At 39.1% G+C, this 21,149-nt stretch overlaps 1 protein-coding gene across 2 annotated transcripts in view; it reads right to left on the bottom strand.

The window, feature by feature from the left end:
- Nucleotides 1-1,284: 1,284 nt before the first annotated feature.
- The window catches only part of bmp1a (bone morphogenetic protein 1a), a 29,407-nt gene continuing 9,542 nt past the window's right edge, over nucleotides 1,285-21,149 (bottom strand). Inside the window, exons 3-20 of one of the 2 annotated variants that reach the window (XM_067519868.1) lie at nucleotides 18,142-18,267; nucleotides 17,790-17,907; nucleotides 16,173-16,351; nucleotides 15,586-15,691; nucleotides 11,284-11,408; nucleotides 9,668-9,783; nucleotides 9,471-9,573; nucleotides 8,577-8,693; nucleotides 8,046-8,191; nucleotides 7,749-7,944; nucleotides 7,366-7,491; nucleotides 6,363-6,523; nucleotides 6,011-6,191; nucleotides 5,800-5,925; nucleotides 5,510-5,637; nucleotides 4,799-5,012; nucleotides 4,006-4,256; nucleotides 1,285-2,685 (exon numbers count right to left, since the gene is read on the bottom strand). In XM_067519868.1, coding sequence (XP_067375969.1) covers nucleotides 2,551-2,685; nucleotides 4,006-4,256; nucleotides 4,799-5,012; nucleotides 5,510-5,637; nucleotides 5,800-5,925; nucleotides 6,011-6,191; nucleotides 6,363-6,523; nucleotides 7,366-7,491; nucleotides 7,749-7,944; nucleotides 8,046-8,191; nucleotides 8,577-8,693; nucleotides 9,471-9,573; nucleotides 9,668-9,783; nucleotides 11,284-11,408; nucleotides 15,586-15,691; nucleotides 16,173-16,351; nucleotides 17,790-17,907; nucleotides 18,142-18,267 — 2,654 coding nt within the window. In that variant the 3' untranslated portion in view covers nucleotides 1,285-2,550. The remainder of the gene's footprint in view (nucleotides 2,686-4,005; nucleotides 4,257-4,798; nucleotides 5,013-5,509; nucleotides 5,638-5,799; nucleotides 5,926-6,010; nucleotides 6,192-6,362; nucleotides 6,524-7,365; nucleotides 7,492-7,748; nucleotides 7,945-8,045; nucleotides 8,192-8,576; nucleotides 8,694-9,470; nucleotides 9,574-9,667; nucleotides 9,784-11,283; nucleotides 11,409-15,585; nucleotides 15,692-16,172; nucleotides 16,352-17,789; nucleotides 17,908-18,141; nucleotides 18,268-21,149) is intronic. The other variant, XM_067519870.1, reaches the window with a different exon arrangement.

Raw genomic sequence — 21,149 nt, forward strand, 5'->3', positions numbered from 1 at the left:
CTGAGGTCTTTTTTTTTGTAAAAGCTCAGCACTGTTTTTCTTCTACAGTGTTATGTAACCAAGAAGAATGAAGAATCAAGACCTGTCACCCTTTGCTTTACAGTCACATAAATATTGTGAGCACTAGAGTAAACAGCATCACATCTCTGGGCGGCTGTTGTTAGTCATTTAAAATAATATGAAACACCACATATTAGCATTCAATTACAGTGCATCAGTGTTTCATGTTTGTAATTAAATACAATTTCTACGTACGGCAGCCTCGAGAGACAAACTGACATAATATGTAAACAAATCTGACTAAAAGCAGAGGATGGGTTCTTGTGCTGGAGACTCCTAATTTACTGAAGAGTAGCAGCACATTTATTATGCTGCAGTACAAAAAGGAAACAGTGAGTTGCCAATAGTAAACATCTACTGTCAGAGGAACCGGACATCTTGGATGAGGGTGGCGTTTTCTTGCCAATAACATACATGTCGAATGATACTTTCACAGTGCAAAGGCACTCCAATCTTTGAGTCATGTTTTCTATTTTTTTGTTGTAATTTCTCTGGCACATTTCAATCTGAGACAAAATAATAACGACATCAGTTCACACAAACCAACAATGTACTGCATGTATATATAAATGAATAGACCTCAAAACATCTTGTTCTTGTATATTTCAGGAATTTATCACATATTCATGAGTGTGAACCATGTCTTGATGCTTCTAAAGTGTGTTTACCCAAACTGTTCTCTACCAAGACTGCAATCTTGTTACATTTGCATGTATTTGACCCTACTTTTTGTTGGGTTAAGTAGAGTGAGGACCCCAATTTCAGTCATGCCACTCTGGCAGTTTTCTCCTTACTGCTGCTCCTCATGTTTTTATGAAAAACCGCAAAAGAATAGTAATGGAATAATTATCAAGGGAGAGTAAGGTTATAGTAGGAGAATGAAATTTTTGCATGCTGAAAAAATAAATACTTTCCTACTAGGGTTTAAAAGTACAAGCTACATCTATAAATAGCAAGTCACGGATACGACTATTAAGAGATTTTTATACTTGACTTTGTTGTTGGTCTGTGTGTCAGAATGTGTCTCTGAAAAGTATTTCAAACACAGACCAAGTAAAATTTTTCTATTCAAATGTCCTGGATTGCACTTTACCAGCAAATTGGGCAGTGCAATGGAGATGATTTAACAGCACAAGACTTATTTTAATAATACTGTGAAACCAGACTTTCAACAGATGTGTCAGGCTGTTATCATGCTAAATGTGAAATAAATAGAGAGAGAGATGGGTGAGCAGCATAGTATATTCAATACAGTCCAATGGCTATACAATAGAAGGCAATTATAGGGGTAATTTCCACAGTACCTGTCCACCTTTACATTATATATGTATTACTATAACAATAAATACCAAGGCTCATTTGGTTCTTGAGAAATACTTCATTGGACCAAGAAAAGGCATTTTCTCTGGAGAGATTATTTTACATCAGAACTGTAAATCAACACTGAAACATAAGTCATATCTTTATTACCCCATGTTACAGGGCACACACAATGTTCAAGTATGCCTGAGGAACTAAATGGAGCAATTAAAAACAAAGAAGAAGAGAGATAAAATGCATTTTAAAAAAGGTGAACTGGCATTGCATTTCACAAAAATTCAGAAGCTCATGATTTTGGAACAATTCACTTTAAAGTGCTAACTGGTTAGAGCTGAAAAAAGCACACGTTCCCTTTGAAAAAAAAAAATAAAAATCATACACGTTAATTTATACATGGAGGTACAGAAATAGCCAGTCATCATTACCAACCAGAAGACAGACCACAATTCATTTATTAGTCCTTTAATTAGATAACTGCTTCGTTGATTTCTTTGTTAATGGTAACAGCGAGAATCTTGCCACTGGTTGCCAGGACAATGCCAATTACAAATGCTGGTGTTGTCACTGTACAGTTTTCCTTATTTCCTTGTAATCACATGCAATTGACTGACATACAGTATCCAAAATCTCAAGTCCTTCTAATCCTCTTATACATAGGAATCCTTGAACCAAAAGGATGAGAGTGTGAGGAGAACACTCCTCTCTCTCCTCCCCCTGGCTGTGGTGGACTGGCCCGACAAAAGCAGGGATCTGTCCAGCTGATGCCTGCCTTCCTGCAGGTCCTGAGAATCCACTGTTTTCTTTTGTGCCCCTATTAAGGAGTCAGGTTTTTTTCAAAGAAACAAACAAACAAAAAAAAATACCTTGAGGGGAATGGGTCAATAGCATTCCCCCTACTGTCTGCCTAAAGTGGACATTCACCCTCCCACCCCAAACCTAACCATAAAAAAGGTAAAAACAAGGTGTACTGCAGAATGGCTTTACTCCTCACAGTCTGTGGGGGGAGCTAGAACCCCTAGGAGCTGAGGTGCGGTTGGTCGTCTTCCGGCTGCTCTGTCGTGTCTGATTTATCTTGGTGGCCGAAGGTGTCCGAGCGTCAGGCTGCCGCCTCCCCTGGGGACCCCTCCGTTTGCCCCTTTGCCCCGCACGGCCCCTTCCGGCCCCTGCTGGTCACTTGCGTGAATGCAATGTGTCCTGGAACTTGGTGCTAGTGTAGCGAACATGAAAACCTTTTTTGTTGATTGTATCGTCAGAGCGGAACTTAATCACAATGGAGTCACCGGCTGAATAGATCTCCTCTGGAGGCTGTCAGGAGGAACAACACAACAGAATCATTGGACGCTGTCACTTTCTGGTTCTTTGACTGCACTTCAATTAAAACTAAAGACTTCTCACATGATAAAACCACACTGAAATCAGTGGCCATAACAAATTACTTCTGACTGCAGAAGAGCTCTTGTTCAGCAACACCCAGGTGCCGTGTTTGGGACCCAAACTGACTTCAGGCTTTGTTTGGTACTGAACTGAGGATAAATCTTACTCTGATGATGTGCCAAGTGCTCTAAAGACTCTCTACTTCCCTGAATAAAACCACATCCTGGACAGAACTATATTTTCTACTGTACTGAGCATGGCATGAAGACATCCCAAGTGTTTCCAGTGAAACCAAAGCCAAGTCAACTTCATTATGTGAGCATAGAAAATATGCAACACTTTACCTGGTTGTTTGTCAGAGTAGTAGCATCACATGAATATTAATTCAGAACATCACAGTAAAAAAAATAAATAGTTGGTTGAGGTGCTCAGGCAGCTGCCCTGCAGCTGCTATGTCAGAGCTTGTGCAACCAACTGTAAAAGCCCCACTCTGTTTATTAAAAGCTGCCATTCAAAACACAAATAATATATCTACAACAGCCCATATGCCTTGGTTTAATGGGAAATGGATTTAAAACCCAACAATGTAGCATCAAAAGTGTAGATTGAACATTGTGCAGTCCAATATTTAACTGAGAAAAGCCCTTGGGCTAAAAGTCCTATAATGAGTTTTCATCCTACTTTTGACTGAATTGTGTCAGCATGTGTTATAAAAAGAATCTTGATTGAGGAGCAGTTCCCTGGAGTTCTGAGGTTGTTCTGTCCCCCTCCAGCAAATGATTCATAGGAACAGACAATGAGTAAAAGGCCAGAGCTTATTACTGAAGTGTGTAAATTAAATTAAGCTGTTCTCTGACCTGAGGAAACTTGTACTTCTATTCTGTGCTACCCTCATTGTTCCAGACTCTGACTGCAGTCTCAGCACTGGCTGATTAATTCACTGTTACAACCCAATGGCACAAACTCTGATATCAGCCATCGGCACCCATGGAACGATGGCATGTGTCGACATACAATCGCCTCCATGGCAAGCTTTAACAAAGTGATTAAAGTTGTAGTATGGATTGGAATCAAGAGCCCCTGGGTAGTTGACAAGTCACTCTATTACAAGCTGCTGGCAAGGGTTTTCAAGAGCAACTTTAATTTCAAAACAACTGTTTCAACATTACAGTTCAGAGAAAAACTGTGGCAAACCAGTTGCACTGCAATTATTAGATATTCACAGATCAGCATTTCATTAAATGTTTTTACCCCTGAGCCACAGTAACGTCCCAGCCGCGGAGCTTTGGTGTCAGCGCCATCGAAGAGCTCCATGTAGTCATAGCCGCAGTCTGCCTCTTCCTCAATCTCAAAGGTCTGGAAGATGAGCTCCACGCCATAGCCCTTCTCTGCAGAGATCACCCACTGACAGTCAGAGGCTCCAGGGTAGTTATTGTCCCCAAATTGTGCATGTGAGAACAGGTCCTTGGTTTTGACTTCAGCCTTTAGACGACCCCCACACTCTGTGAAAAGATAAGTTAAGCTGAGCTGAGCATCATGTAGACAGAATGTAAAGCTGACAAGAAACACCAGCTATAGTGCACTTGCTGGACTGTGGTTTATTTGTGGCTTTAGGCATCCAGATTAATCCAAAGATTCTTAGACAGAGTGAGGTTTCTGTGGTTAAACGTGAGTCATAATCATTACCAGACAGAGGTAAAATATGAGCACAACTTCGTATACACAACTTTAGTTCAGATTATGTCATTGTTTTGCTCAAACTATGGAGGGTGTAATCATGGTCGTCCTGCTTCTCAAGATGACATAATCTGAACTCCTTATAATGAAAAACACCAGTTTTTCAGCTGGAATCAGAGAAATATTTTAAAATAGGGAAGTCAGAGGGCAGTTTAAAAGCATTAATGTAAATTTACACCCTAAACTAAAGCCATAAATAGAAAGTTGAAAATTTGTGAAGTCGCTCTTTAACTCGAAGATTTAATTTATTCCCTCCGAGCTACTTTTGTTTTCAGAAAGTGAACAGAGTTACATCATTAATCTTCACCTGCTGTGTGAGAAGCCTCAAAGCCTTTCTTCTGCACAGAATTATCAGAGAAAAAACGAATGAACAGCTTGTTTCCAATTGACGTGATGGGTTGGGGCTTCTTGGTGCCACAGAAACGACCCAGACTTGGAGCTTTTCCATCACGTCCATCATAAATCTCAATGTGGTCATAAGCACATTCCAAGTGGGCCTCCATATCAATCTCATTGAAGGCCTGTAACAATACAAGACAGTGAGTATGTTCAAATAAAAAAAAACAAAAAATTAAGAAATGCATGGAAATCAAAAACTTTATTTTTTAGGTTTAATTTTAAAGGAAAGTTACAATATTTTGATGTTATAAATCTTCCATCCATAGACTGTCACTCGTCTGCATATCACTTCCCTCGGAGTTGAGAGCAAGTATCTGACTAAATAAATTCATTAACTGTATTGTTAGTGTATTTAGAAACAGAAGCATGCAGGACATGCTGTGATATCAGTAAGATGGGTACTAACATAGACCTACTGCTTGTCAGTCACACAGTGGGCAAGCATACAGATAACAGAAGGGGGAGCTACACATCATCATTAGGAATGCCAAAAACATCAACACAGTAAACACAGATGTCCTCAGTGGATTTAGCAATTTAATTAGACAAACAGTCTACACACAAATAAATACATGATTGACAAGTGAAATTCTATACAGAACAGGGGAAAGGTACGTACTATTTTGATGCGGTGCCCTGGAGTGGTGGTGAGCGCCCAGGTGCAGGACTTCTTGCTAGGATATTTATCCGGCCAATTGGGGCTGGTGATGACACCACTAACACTATTCACAGTGTGATCGCAGCCAGCTGTTTAAGCCAAAAAAAAAAAAAAAAAAAACATTGGTCAACAAAGCTCAATGCATTGAAACAGTTTGTGATAAGAATAGCCAGTGCATATGTCTAAGGAATAAGTCAAAAACATGGATAAAAGTGACACCACGTCAATGACAACTATTTGAGGTTCATTACCCTCTTTACAGTCGTGTTTGTTCTCGTGCAGCACAAAGCCACTTCTGCACTGACAACTGTAGCTCCCAAAGGTGTTGACACACTCATGTTGACAGCCACCGTTCTCTTTAGAGCACTCATCTTTGTCTGAGGAACCAAAGAGGAAAACTTTGATTACTCTTCCCTTTTAAGACCAATAAACTTTTTCTGATTCAATAGTGTCAGGACATACCTGAAAAAAACTGTGCTTTAAAGCCCTTTTTAGACACTGTATTGTCTGATTTGAATTCGATTCGCATGTTGTTGTACTGAGAGGTTATAGCTTCTGGTTTTTCTGCCCCACAGAACTTGCCGTGCAATCTTGAATCTGCTGAAAGTCCACTACGCACCTCCACATAGTCATACTTGCAAACCTGAGTAGAAAAATTAAATATATGAAAAACGAGGACATTTATTTGACTTTAGTTATGAAACACTAAGAGGTAGAGGTTTACTGTTCTGTGGAATTGGAGAGATGTGGTGCTAACGGAGGGAAAACAGAACAAACCCACCCCGTGCCGATTCATAATAACCCCAATGCTCACGTCATTGCCCTCAGTCTCAAAGACGTCAAATAGCAGAGTGATGCGGTACTGCGTGGGGGCAACAAGCTGCCAGATACAGTTCTTGTTTGGAGGGTACTCTTTTGGCCAACCTGGGCTGGTGATTGACCCATTCAGTTTGGTGATGAAGCCTCCGCAGGCAGCTGGACAGAAAACACAACAAAGAAAAATAGTCAACTTCACACAGATTCATATGCGGGCGACTGTTTCAGCAGAATATATAATTCAAATGTCATTTTGCAAACCAGACAGCTACAATGATAGCCTTCTAAAAAAAACACACCTAATTATTCCCCAACCTTCCTGGTAGGACTCAGCTTTGTGCCTGGTGGCTCAGTGGTAGAGCATTGGGTTGGGATGCAGAAGGCTGCGGGTTCGAATCCCACCCCACCAGGAGTGGCCTTGTCCAGCCACCAAGGGTCACAAAACCCAGATAAAAAAATGCACCAGGAAGGGCATTGGGTGTAAAAAGTAACGGCAATATGCGGAACGCATTCTGCTGTAGGGCCACTACTTTCTTATTTTAATGTGCCATGATTTTACTCATGTTTTAAAAGATTACAGCTGAATGCATTAATGAGAGAATATTGTAAAAAGGGAAACTGTGTCTTTGACTGTTTGTCTATATATGTTTGCAATGTAGCAATAATCTATGGCTCAAATAATTCTACAAAAGCTAACCAATTTACAATTGGTAAAGCCGTAGTGATAGTTAACTTCCTTTAAGGAAAAACAGAGGTAAAGTGGTGAACCCGATATTGTACAGCTTATATTGTCATAGTCAAGTCTTACACAACAACGTGTAGTTAGAGATAGATATAATGGTTAAATTGTTGACTCATATTTAAACATGGAGAGACATCACAGGCATCACTAGTATCCTTCCTGGCTTTTAGGAATGACTGTACTTATTTAATTTGGGTGTAAAGTCTCTAGCATGTAAATTGCATGGTGAGCAGGACTGGTAACTTCTCCCTGTACTTACCCTCACAGCTGCGCTTGTCAGCAGCCAGCTCATAGCCTGGGTCACAAGCACACTTGTAGCTGCCTAGTGTGTTGACACAGCGTTGCTCACAGCGACCGTTGTCCGGCTTGGAGCACTCATCCATCTCTGACCAAAAAAAAAAAAAAAAAAAGATTAGGATGTTAGGACCCTTTTTACTGGCCCCTTGGCTCGATGGATTACAACAGAGTCCCTCCAAAACAACAGCAGAGATAAGCCAAGAGAGTTACACAAAACCTAATGTTGCACATGGAATACAAAATAAAAGAATAAAAAAAAAAAGAAGAAACAAAATATTGCTTGAATATTTACAAAGGTATGTTAAAACATTCACTCCTAAAGGTTGACAACTCTTAATGTCTCACCTTTGAAGAAGTTGGCAGCAAAACCTGCCTTGTTGACAGAGCCATCTGATACAAATTTCATCCACAGCTGGTTGGAGCTGGTTTTGATGTCATCAGGCTTGTCGTAGCCACAGAAGCGGCCTAGCAGAGGGCTGTTTTCAGAGTTCCCATCACGCACCTCGAGGTAATCATAGGCACAACTGTCATGTCTCTCAATCTTGGAAAAAAAAGGAGAGTTGGAGGTCAGGGTTGGATAAATCTGCCATCAAATTAACAAACGTGATTTGAGTGAATATAAAACAAGGACTGTTGTCTTACCTCAAAAGACTGGAAGGTAAGGCCTACATGGTAGCCCTGAGCTACAGAAATCTTCCACACACATACTTTGTTGGGCCTGTAGTCATCAGGGTAGTTGGGGGACTGGATCTGGCCATTGTCCTTCTTCACTTCTCCACCACAGATGGCTGCATATGACAACGAAAACAATACTAAGCTCCCTCCATAGCAATATCATAAGGGCATGCAATAAAAAGAAATAATAAATAATAATTATAATAATAATAATAATACTTTTCTCATTGTTGTGATTTACATAATATGGATCAGCTGAAAAGACTCAACCCTCAGCACACAGAAAACACATCACCCCTTTGCATAGTCTGGAAACAATGGAGCGGAATGTGACGGCTGGCCAAAATCTGATTAACGCAGTGTAAAGTGCCGGACACATCAGCAGTAGGGGAGCCAAAAACCATGGATATTACTGCAGCTTGGATGCATGTGGATGGTTGGATTTGTGTCTGGCTGTGCATTCAGTCAGCTGAGCAACATGCTTGAATGGGTGCTTACCCTCATAAACAGCAGAGAAACCTTTTCCCACCCAGTTACTGCTGCTGCGGAACTCAATCCACAGCCGACTGTCGGTGGAGATTATTGAGTCAGGCAGCTTATCACCACAGAAACGACCTATGTCACAGGTGAGGACACACACAGAGTTTTAACTTTTCACATAGTTTATGAATTTACAAATTGACAACATGTTTTATCTGTCTGCTTAACTTTCCAAGAAAGAGTTGATCTAATTTTAAAATGTGCACTAGCATATCGTCTGTATTTTAACTTACTTTTAATAATTTAAACTGTGTTTTGTTTGTTTCGTGTGTTTGTTTTATTTTGTGTGTTATGTGTTTTATCTTGAGCTGCATTGCTGCACAGGAAAAATAAAGCCACTGACTGAAATTACTCTATACAGCTTTTCAGGTAATAGAAACTAAATACATTGTGGGAAGACAAGAAGAGGACCAGAGAGGCAGAAAGATAAATAAAGACAACTACATTTACAACTAGCATCTTTACTTAGCATTTCCTGTTTGGCAAATTCTTAAATATTCTGTTGTGATATGACTCGATAAGTTTCACTTTGCAGCTCTTTCATCTATCAAAACTTTGCCATGCAAATTAGTTACATATCAAATATTTTTGATAGATAGATAGATACATACATATAGATTTATATTTACAAATGTAAAATGTGTGTAGCTGTCAGTCCACAGCACAGATATAACTCAAATAGTAAAATAATTTCTTAAATTTCTTTGATGATAAAATCTCTTTATATTTTTATATTTATTAATTTATTATTTATCTCTTTATACATACGGGAAGAGCTGGTCCAAGAAACACAATAATCAGATTTATCATAAGGAAATAGAATACTGTATTAGCCCTGCAGCTAATACTGACCTTTGAGTGGCGCCTTTCTCCAGTATCCATCTCGAATTTCAACATGATCATACCAACACAAGTGACTCCGGTACAGATCCATGGAGGTGAAGTTCAGAATGATCTTAAAAGCCAGAAGAACACAATTATTGTTACAGAATGGTCCAAAACCATCACTATGTGCACTCAGTGGTGCCTTTTTAAAATCATAGTTTTACCTTTTCCCCTGGTGTGACTGATATTCTCCAGATGCAGTGCATGTAGGCTGAGTATCCATTAGGGAAACCCGGAGATGAGAAGTTCCCACTGCTGTCCTGCAGACTGTCCCCACATCCTGTGTATCAAAAAAAAAAGCTGCAGATAATGCCTGAGTTGTGAGCACGACACAGTGTCAATTATTTTTTAACTTGATGCAGAGACAGCTGCTTTATGCTGGAATTGAAACACTAAATGTAAAATAAAGGGCAGCTCTTTTATGTTCAAAGGCACATCTGCTGGTAATATTCACCCACAACCCCACGCCTCTCCCTACCCCACCAACTCTAGATGATGATCACACAAAGAACACAGAGTGTGAGACACCTTTCTCTGAGCATTGTCTGAAAATAAACCGGGCCCACTATAAATAACACAGCCCTTTAGAGGATGTGATGCATTATGTACGTGTTGCCAGTGAAAAACTACCTTTAGTTTGACTGACAAAACTAAGTGTCTTAACACAATGCACAGTCTCATGAAATGGCTTAGGGGGGCATCCTGCCAAGTGGGGGAAAGATGTGTTTAATTAAGATTGAATAAATGAGAGTAGATTAAACTCTTTAAGCTGTCCATCTTGAAACTGCGTATGTGTTCAGTATTACCTCTAATCTGTACCTTGCATTTTGTAAGAGTAAGGAAAACATCTCCCCCAACTCTTTGTGTCCATTGCTTCCCTTGAGGATTGTGTGTAAGCAATAAAATTAGGTGCCCTGAGCTACAAGTTATGTGTAATAATGCTTGGCAAGGGTCTGCCAATACTAAATCATTAACAAGCACTCAGGCACACACTGGGTATTACAAACACTCCAAGGAATGCTGCATGAATGGGAAATCCCGAACACGTGGAGAGACTCACTAACTCATCCCCCACAATGTGCGCCACATCATCCAGTCTTCCTCAAGAGACCGAATGCTTTTATAGACACATATAGATCCCTTTACGATTCTTTCGAAAAACAACATAGGCCGATTCATCATGGGTGACCCATCACTCAGTTTATTCATTGAGGTTAACATGAGGCCGACAGCTCAGCTATCCTGGTCTGACCTACAATTAAATGCCTGACATCAAATCTATTCAGCAGACAGTTGTTCTCAATGTACATCTGCTAATGCTATGAATTCAGTTTACTTCAGTGGAATTAAATCCTCTCCTACTGAAAAGCATAAACAAAGCGAGTGGTTGAGAAAGATGCCAGCCTTACATAACTCTTAGTAAATGACTGCACAGTTTACATGTACATGCTGTGTGCATGTACATGACGTCCTTTGAGACTGAAGAGTGCTGCCGTTTCCCAACAATCACATTAGTCAGAGTCTTTAACAGCTGTTCTTTTGAATTTATAAGTATTTCCCGTTTCTGGTTATTGTTTACACTCCTCCCAGCGTGGGAGCCTTGGATGCTGCAGCCAGGAAACCACACCACATGAAGAGTGGATGTATTATCTATATCCACAGAGCTACAACTGGGGAAGGCAGGAGCGGCTACCGACTTCTCTCAGGGCAATGCTGTGGACACATGCAAAAATAGACAGGAAAACCCCATAGCAGCTAGGATCTGTCATTTTGGACTTACGGGAGCATTTGTAGAGTTTGCGTGCCTGTGCGATATCCCCTTTGCTCAGTCGGGTTCTCTGGCCAATGGGCGGTCGCACTCCATTCACATCATAGCGTGGCAGGATTGTATCCAGGAAGATGCCTCTGTTATTGACAAGGAGAGACTAATATTGCATAAACCCAGGCAGCAAGCAGGATTAAGTTACTTTACATAAATCGATGCAGTTAATTCACTGTCAACATTATTATTAACTGCTTCTAAAGGACTGAGAATACTAGATGTAAATGAGTACTGCCAATTTTTACTAAGTCATGCAAAATGTGCTTTTGTTGAGTAATGAAGTAAATTTAAACTACTAGATAAGGAAGGCATGGAGAGCTCATATTCTCTGTGGAATAGCACTGGCCAGCATGGAGCGCCAACCTGATGCAGACATCAGAATGAGCATGCACACAATGTAGACATAAGAGAATAATGACACAAACCAAACTGCTTTTTCCTAAATAAAACTATTCAGGATTCTCTTACTGTACACTCGACTTATTAGTTACTTTCTTATAATGCACAATAAAGCTCTAATTGAGTTTCTCTCACTTAAGTGTGTTAAGAGTTAAGTTTGAGGCATTAGTCACACACAGTTTTCTTGTTTTTTTGTTTTACACTTTTTACTACTTGATTGTTTTAGATCTACTTTCCCTTTGCCTGAAATGCACCAGATGGATAGGTTATTCATCTATCACTTTGAGGTTGAGACATAAGTCAAGGACCTTCTCCAAAGTTACTGAGCAATCAAAGTGAACTGCATAAGCTGTGAGAATAGGAATGAACAGCCGCATTTGTTGTTCGATTTCAAAGTTCAACGTTAAAATGTTACGAAACAACCAGGCGATGCAACTACATAGCTTTGCAAATGGCAGGACACAACAATTACTCCTTTCACACTACTGATGCATTTGACACTTTGCTAGTTTATCATCTCCTCTTTCTCTAAGTATTTGCGAGCAACGGCCTGATTCTCTGGCCGTTCCCATGGTGACATGCCTATCAACGCCTGGCATGTGCAAACAGAGCAGCCTGAGCTAACAGTTTAGACTCTGCCTGCCTGTCTGCGAGCTTCCAGGAACCCGTATGCTGACCGTCAGAGAAAAACACCACTCCAGCTGGTATCAGAGCAGACAAAGGGCACACTGGCAGGTCTCTATTTAAGTTGGCACTGCTCCATGCATCAGCCTTGAAAAATATCTCTGGAGCAAAGGAGGGGGCAGGTTGAGTTGTTGGGTGGGTAACACACCCTAGACAAAAAAGCAAGGGGGATCAGTCCTGCTTGTCCCCAGGAGACAGCAAAACATAAAGACAAGCCATGAAATCTTCTAAATAAAACCTGTGGCAAAGGCCCTGGCTTCCCACGGTGATTCACTGTAAAACACTAGGCAAACACTCTGGGCAATAATGGAGTAACAAAGAAAGACACCGACACTGGTAAATCAGCCAATCAGTGCTCAAGAAAAAGTGATTGGAATGACTTTGGGGAAATATAACAGAAGGCCCTTGTCTGCTAAAATAGCTCTGTGAAACATTTCCCAGTAGTGGCATCCACCCCCCCTGTTATGTTTAAACAGTCTAATTGATCAAAACAGCTCCCAAATTAGGATTTAGATTGAAAACAGAAACGGGTGGATTACCTGACAAATACTGTTTAGGGCTGGGCTGCTCCATTATGAAACTGTAACTTGCGTGCCAAATAATTACGAGATTATGTCTACATCTTGAACCAAGAGCAATTGCAGCTGAAAGACATCCTGTCTTTAAGTGGTGGGCTGACAAAATCCAATATGGGAAAAAAAAACGCTCACTATACTACTTTAAAAAAATATTTCAGTTGCAGTGGCTATTTGCAAAGGTAATTTATAACCTAATGAATTGTTATTTGTATTAAGTAAATCAGGTTGAAAGTTACTTTTGAGTTTTATATTATAACAGATGTTACTCTGTTCCCTAATTATTAGGATTAAACTAAACTAATTCAAACTCTGTAAAATTGTGCTTTAATTGTAGTTTGGACATAGCCAACCTAGCCTCTCTGTACATTGGCCTACACCCACCCACAGTTTAGACAAATATTCCCTCTCTGCTCTCCAGAAGCAGTTTGCCGCGAGCAGGGCAGTTGATCTAGGAGAGGCCTTTGCACTGACAGAGTGATACAGGGTATAGAAGCTGGTAAAAAGGAAATGAAATCTATACAGCTAACTGTTGGCTAACAGTTGCTTCTTCTACCCAACATAGGTCATAATGATAGTATTGGGCTACTGGCTATGACATATGTCTGCTCAGATCATGCTGCAGAGGGCTGTCAAAACTATTCCTGCTCTATGTAAAACATTTAAAGTTTGAGCGATTTTTTCTGCAGCTGGCTGGAAGGTTAGTCCATTTTGTTTATGCAATAAAAAGAAGTGTCAAAATACTTTTCACACAAATTGTACCAGTAGGTAACAACAATATTTATGACTTTTTGAAAAGTTCAGTTATCACAGTTCAACATACAGTAAGCTAATATACATGGACAGGTTTTCCAGACACCACATCTCAGTGAGTGTTAGTGATTCTTTTTCGAAATTGCACTGATGAGTCAGAAGCTGAATCTGAGTCACCTTCTCCCAAGAGGTATGTTTTGGCTTTGTGCTTACCCAGCTGGTAAATAACATCGCTGCCTAAGATGACTAAAGTAAAAGCTCAGACTATGTTCGTCATGGGGGTTTTGCTAGTAAGCTTCCTCTGATGCACTGGATGACAGAACAACATCTGGCTTCCTATAGTGTCCGACCGGGAGCAGAGGAGGCGGCCAGCAAGTGACAAATTTAAGTCTCATTGTCAGTATGAAACATACACAGTTCTGCTTTTACAAAAGATATGTTTCCAGTATCCAACATATACAAGACCAAATTTTGTATTAGCTGAGCCTCCAAAGTTTAGCCATTGATGCCAATTCAGTTACTTGGCTAATGTCCAAAGTCTAAGATACAAACATCATCTTATCTACATTTACACAGGTGAAGAAACACCAGAAATTTTAAAGAAGAATCCTCTCCTTTAATGTAAGGAGATGTTATGCAAAACAATACAATTTCCATTACTCCTTTTCTAACCATACGCAGGTGATTATTAGGGGCAGACTGCAATTGTGCTTGGAGTGCAGAAGGCTCATATTATAACACCTGTGTGCTATGAAGGTACTAAAAAAACTTTGCTGCAGACAACTCCTTGCAGTGGCCTTGATAATATGCCATTAATCATCAAAGCCTCTACAAAGAGCCTTAGGAGCATAATGAGGTGGTTCACATTATAAAAGGCACAACTTTTACAAGAAGCATCACATAACCATGAAAGCGTTGCACAGAAGTTGTGTTGTGATGAAGCAGGGCTACTGTTGCAGGTTTAGCTCAGCTACAAGACCAGTGCTAATTTATTGGGGCTTCTACTGCTGCAAAAGCAGCAGGAACTCAGGAATGTAACTTTAATTTAAACAGGCTGAGGGAAGAAGCTGTTGATACACACCCTCACTATGGCTACAAAGACTTGGCTTTCTTTTTGAAATAAAAAAATGTGATAAGAATCATTTACCATTTTTCTTTTAAAGATATTTAATAATTCTATAACACTGATTAGTTTGTGTTTAAATGCAATATGGCTAATACTGCAAAAGCCACAAGGAGAGTGTAAAAAGCAAAGAATACTCAATAGCACAATAGTATATCGTAATGCAAAAAGCTAGATGTGAAATTAATCAAATATACTACAAATAAGCGACCTAAAGCAATAAGCAACCTAATCTTTTCCAAATATTACAAAAAAACTGTCTCCCAGAAGCCCCATTTAATGTGAGTATGGAAAAAAGTTTCAAAATGGAAGCTTTTGTTTCATTTATTTTATGGAGATCCACTGAAGGCTCTCTGTCTTCCAAAAAACAAAAGAACCCAAATACATTTTATATCCCTTTGCACACAAAACATTTCAAATTGAGAGAATCCATTCGGATTAAAGACTAATTCAGTTTAAATATTAAAGATTAAAAAACAAATTATGTGTTTCATACTTTGCTCTTACTCAAGCTATGGGAATCAAGCCACATTATTCAATAGCAAGCCTTAGAATCAGACCAGGAGTATTACAGATCTATAAAGTCATAAAACAGTACGAGCCAAAATGGAAAAAAGATGATAGGTTAAAAGGTTGCAGCAGAGTGGGAAACAGCAATGACTGACTTGATCTAAGGCTAGTTTTCGTGTCTGGGGCGTATAGAGTGGAACTTGGCTTGGTTCCTACCTAGAGAATGTATTCCTGGCATAGTGCATGATACTGTCAAAGTCATAGACTTCTCCCAAAGAGTCCACCTCCCCCGGCTCCATCTTTAAAAAGTTATATTCCTGTCCTGTGAAAGAAAAAAAAAAAAAAAAAAAAAAAAGGAAAAAAAAAAAAGGAGAAGCATATGTAGCTGAGTCATACTGTGAACCCTTGTGTGTGTGTGTATGCATGTATGTACATCAAAGGTGAATATGAAAAATATAATAGTAAAGCTACAGATACAAATGAATAACATATGAAGTGCAAGTCACAGGTGTTTTACCAGTGAGGTTCTAAACATTTTAGCATAACTGTTTAACATTTTATAGACTGTTACAGTCTGATAAACACTGGAAATGTACTTTCATAAATATCTGTTTATTTGTACTTCAACCAGCCAAAAATCACTTATTAACAGAACTCTGCAGTCTCAAGATCACTGGGGATTTTTCTGTTTTAACAATCTTGGCCCAGACGCTCTGTGTGTATAAATGTGTGACTTTGAGTTTGTCTCTCGCTGGGTCTCTGACATTATTGGTGAGGCATTGCTGCGAGACATGTCCCCCTACCTGGCTGAATGTTGTCCCTTATAATACTGACGTGTTCATCTCGGTCGGGCCGAGTGTGTTCATGCCAGAAGCCAATCACATGTCCCAACTCATGCACCACAATGCCAAACTTGTCACAGTTTTTCCCAATGGATATGGCCTGGGGGCCCCCTCCACGACGACCCACATAGGAACAGCACCTATGAATTAGCAGCCCAGACACATGGAAAACAGAGAGGCAGTGTTAACAAAAACCAAAATATAGTGACTAGACTTTGTTTTAGTATTACAAAATACTAGCAAGTAAGTGGAAACTCAGGAATGCCAAAATAAATAAATTAATAGGTCATCCGGCTTTATCATGTGTACTACCTCCTACATTTTGACACTCTATAAACATATGTATAATGACAATTGTAATAAGAACACCAATATTTTATCAACCTGTGATCTGTTTTCTAGGAGAGTCATATAGGGCGACCCGCCATTCACACAGCAGTGACATTCATTCATCCTTCTGCCAATGCAAATGCTGAGAGTGATGGTGGAAGCTGGCTGGGTGCAGTGCTCCATCTCAGTGTGACTTGAAAGGTTCAGTGTGCAAGTCTGCAGAACGGGCACACATCACGGCCCTGTGGGCCAGACAGCCGCTCTTTAATTACTGCAAGCCCAGCCAAGCTCTCCTGAGACACGCCTTGAACTTTGCGGAGGACAGATGGGGGCCTGCTGAATATGCAGCAGAGTCAAGCATTCCCACTGCTAACCGCTGCCGCCTGCGTGGATAATGTCATCCCTGTTGCTCCAGAGGCCAGTTACCAAGCTAAAAATGGCTATTAACAGTTGGCTGGAAGAAGTTCAGATTCATGAGCTGCATCCGCTTTTTGTTAAGCTGTTTGTATTACATGATACATATTAGTGGGAGACCTACATTGTGGGTAATGAGATAATACTTCCAGCCTGTGGGCTAAATCTCTAAGGTTTTTAAAACATGGGAAACAGGAACATTTTAGGTTTGTGTGTCCACTAAAAGCTTCTCTAATACCCAACAGCTCTGGAGTCTTCTAAGAAAAATTATAATTCTAAATCAGTAGGTTGTATTGGCTTGTGTTCTCACCAGCAGCTAGTATTTTAATTTAAAATAATTTCATCACTAAATAAGAGAGCTCTGCACAACAGGTTGTCAATTGTCGCTTAGCAACAACAAGAGCCACAACTGACACTTGCCATGATTATCTGTTAAAGAAGAAAGCCTGAGTGGACACTGAGCCTAAGTTCAGTAGAGTGCAGTAAACACGTTTACAGAGAAAATTAAGTATCATCTACCTTGAGTGTACTTCTGTACACCAACTTATGACAAGTAAGTAATGCAGTGTGATATTGAGGCACAGGAAACATCCTTGGCCACTGAATGGCCATCTCTTGCAGGACTGGCAGGGGACTGAAAAAACAACTCACGCAGAGACTGAACAGAGAGGAGAAACAATGACAAAAGGCTGCTGAGAAGGAGGCAAAGAAGACTTCTTTGGCACGGAATAATTAGCTGTAGATAACGAGGGGTGGACAGAGGTTAATCATTGTTCAGTTTCTCCATGTGGGAGCTTAAAAAAAAAAAAAGAAGAAAGAACTCCACTGACTCACCCACATGGTCGGTAGGTAAAGACAATATAGCTCTCCTCCTGTGTCCTCTCAATAAAGGTCACACAGGTGTGCTTCTCCCAGTGCCGCATGGCTTGGCGGAATATAGCCCGCTGGCTGCCTGAATAGGATGACAGGGAGATGGAAATTAGCAGAGAGGAGAAAAATACACTCAACCACACAGCATTTTATCAGAAAAAAAAACAACAACAAAAAACGAAAAAAGGAGATTTAATAAAACTTGAACACCTGACAATAGCATGGACGTGTTTCACTTCGATAAAGTAACACCAACATAAAAGATAATTTTAGATTTTAAATTGTGTTATCCATAACACAAATCATTGTTACTTACCACTAAAGTTACCACTAATGACATAGGGAATAACACCTTCAGGCCAAACACGCTCTGGTCTAGAGGTGGCAGCCCTTTTCCTGCGGCTTGAACTTTGCTTATTTTGTCCATTCTGATTGGCTGGTCCTGGGATTTCATATCAACACAACAAAAACAACTTAAATTATTTAATACATCTCTGGGGAAAGTTTCTCAAGCATTTTAAAAAGGCCAGATAATTACGCTGTACCTCTGGATAGAAACGATGAGAAAGGAGGGTATTGAGGTCTGATGCTATTAACAAGTTCTAATTAGAATTTCTCAGTTAGGAAATGACATTTTCATGTTCAAAGAGACAATTGTTCATATAAATTAGCTCCTATTTTGTACAAATCACATTTATTGAAGCTGAATTCTTTGTTCTTCCAAATTAATTTCCCAATTTTAATGCCACTCAAAGTAACCATGGGGGCTCAGCTCCTACACAACATTTTACAGAAAACATTTGAAGATTTAAAGGAAGCTCTCCCTTAAAAGTACATCTCAAATATAAAACAATACATTGCAGGCATAAATGTTTATTATATTTCATTTTATTTAGTAAATGATGCAGCTTAGTGGCAAAGCACTTAATTTGCATCTTATGTTTGGCATAAGATGTAAGTACAATAACTTAATACTAAAAGGGTCACAATGTAATGCTCTTATTGTTTACTATCAACCTAAAATCATTTTCAGGTGTAAAACTGTTGCATTGCATCTGGAGGTAAAGTGAAACATTGGGTTTCATGCAGAGTGCTGTAATCTTGTATGGTTCTTAATTGTTTTAAATTTTACCAAATTATTAAATAGAAGGATAGATAACTAACGTGCTGTAAAGCAGTGGGAGAGTGTTCTTTTCAGATTAAATATATATAAAATAAATAACAATCCAACAACCAATTACATTTACTTTCTAAATTTCATAAAAGATGCACAAGGAAAATCTGTAAGAACTGCAGAAATCCAATTCATAAAAAGTTGAAACTTTGTGTAAAACATAAATAAAAACAGAATGCTATGATTATATATATATATATATAGCTTCTTTTCATGATACAGCTTTAACTTACATTTGTTACATTGATTCTGTAAGTGTTACTGAGCCCATGCAGTGATGTCCAGTAGAGAATCAGGCCTGCTTTTAATGTAGTGCCGCCTGAGGGCCTAAGATCACACATATCCAATTTTGACCTTCGGCCTTGTCCCTTGTGCGCACAGATTCCTCCTGATTCTCTGAATCTTTTGATGATATTATATACTGTAGATGGAGGGATCTTCAAGACCTTCGCAATTTTAAATTGAGGAACTTTTTTCTGAAGTTGTTCCACAATTTTAAAGGCACAGATTGGTGAACCTCTGCCCATCTTTACATTTGAGAGGCTCTGACTCTCTGAAATGCTCCTTTTATAGCCAGTCATGTTACTGACCTGTTTCCAGTTAACCTAATTAGTTGTCAAATGCTCCTTCATTTGTTTTTCCATTTGCAGCAGTTACTTTTCCAGTCTTTTGTTGCCCCCTGAAATGTATTGCTACCATCAAATTCAAAATGAGCTAATATTTTCCATGAAACAGTAAAAATGCCTCAGTTTCAACATCTGATATGTTTTTTATGTTCTATTGTGAATAAAATACGGGATTTGCAAGTCATTGATTTTTTGGAATTGTGGTTGCATTTCACTTTAATGAAAATCTGCAGAATGCACATGGTACATTAATAACTATAGTTCAGGATTTATTAAAAGATTAATTCAACATTCATTAAAAGAACTGATTAACATGCTGACCTCTATCCACTATGACATTTTATGTGGTTGCTCTATAAAAAGTAGACAATGAACTTGTGCATACACAAGTAAGTAGGTGACATTTTTCCACAAGGGAAATGTCAAAACTCCAGCTACACATATGAATACAGAACTGCTTTACTGTGACACGTCCTGATGAAGAACTACAGGTTTTGCTGTAGAAAAAAAATAACAAGTACATCTGGTTTCAGCACATCCTGCATGAAGCTTGTCTTTCATAAATTAAGATTTCTCAACCACAAGCTCTCATCTGTTCTAACTTAATTTGATTAAAACTAAAGCCACAGTTTGCAGCAAGTTTTTTTTTTTTTTGTATTTGCTGGAACAATGTGTTCTGTTGAATTTCAGTCTGCAGGAGTAAATCTTAGCAGCCTGGCAAGATAATTTAACACATACACTTATACATGTGTTGAAATGTCTGATAACAGCCAAATCTGCCCAGTTAACTGATAAGGAGTGCTTGGGAAGCAAAACCTGTGGAAAATGTGTTATTACAATTATGATTAAATCTACCGTCTTCATTCATATTTGTAAAATCCGAATATGCACTGGTATGATAGTAATAGGGTTAAGTTTGCATCTCTTTGTCATTTCAGAATAAAACAATGGAAATTATCAGTACACAAGTTTGTATCCTCGTTGATAAATTAAAAATTAAATAAAAATAAATAAAAAATACAGATGTGGTTCATGGATCTACCTCAGAAGTCAGTATCATTTCTGAAAATAACTTTTTTTCCCAGTTTTTAAAAACTCATTAATAATAAGGAGAAAAAGCAAAAAGAAAAAAAGCAAATCGAAAATGTTCCGAACAGATGCAAACTTGTAAATACTTGTTGGATCATGCTCCCCTATAGTTTTTGGGACTGTAAAGCCTATTGGTGCCTGCTGACTCATAGCTGTTGCTTAAATACAGCTTTTCATTTGAAGAACATCTGACCTGACAAAGCCCAACAATTACTGTTGAACACAGTAATACAGGTGTAGCAATGCGTAGTGATAACATGATAGTCGTAGACAAAAATTTTAAGAGGGCTCATTTAAATAAATAAGTAAGTAAACAAACTGACAGGTGCTGTGCTTACTTTCAGGTGGAGTGTATGTGAGTGGCTAGACAATTGCAGTGTCAGAGTAAAAAATGGCCCTGTATCCAATTATTCCAGAATTGAACCAAAAAGGAAT

Source organism: Channa argus, chromosome 11, assembly GCF_033026475.1.
Source record: "Channa argus isolate prfri chromosome 11, Channa argus male v1.0, whole genome shotgun sequence".
Taxonomy (NCBI): domain Eukaryota; kingdom Metazoa; phylum Chordata; class Actinopteri; order Anabantiformes; family Channidae; genus Channa; species Channa argus.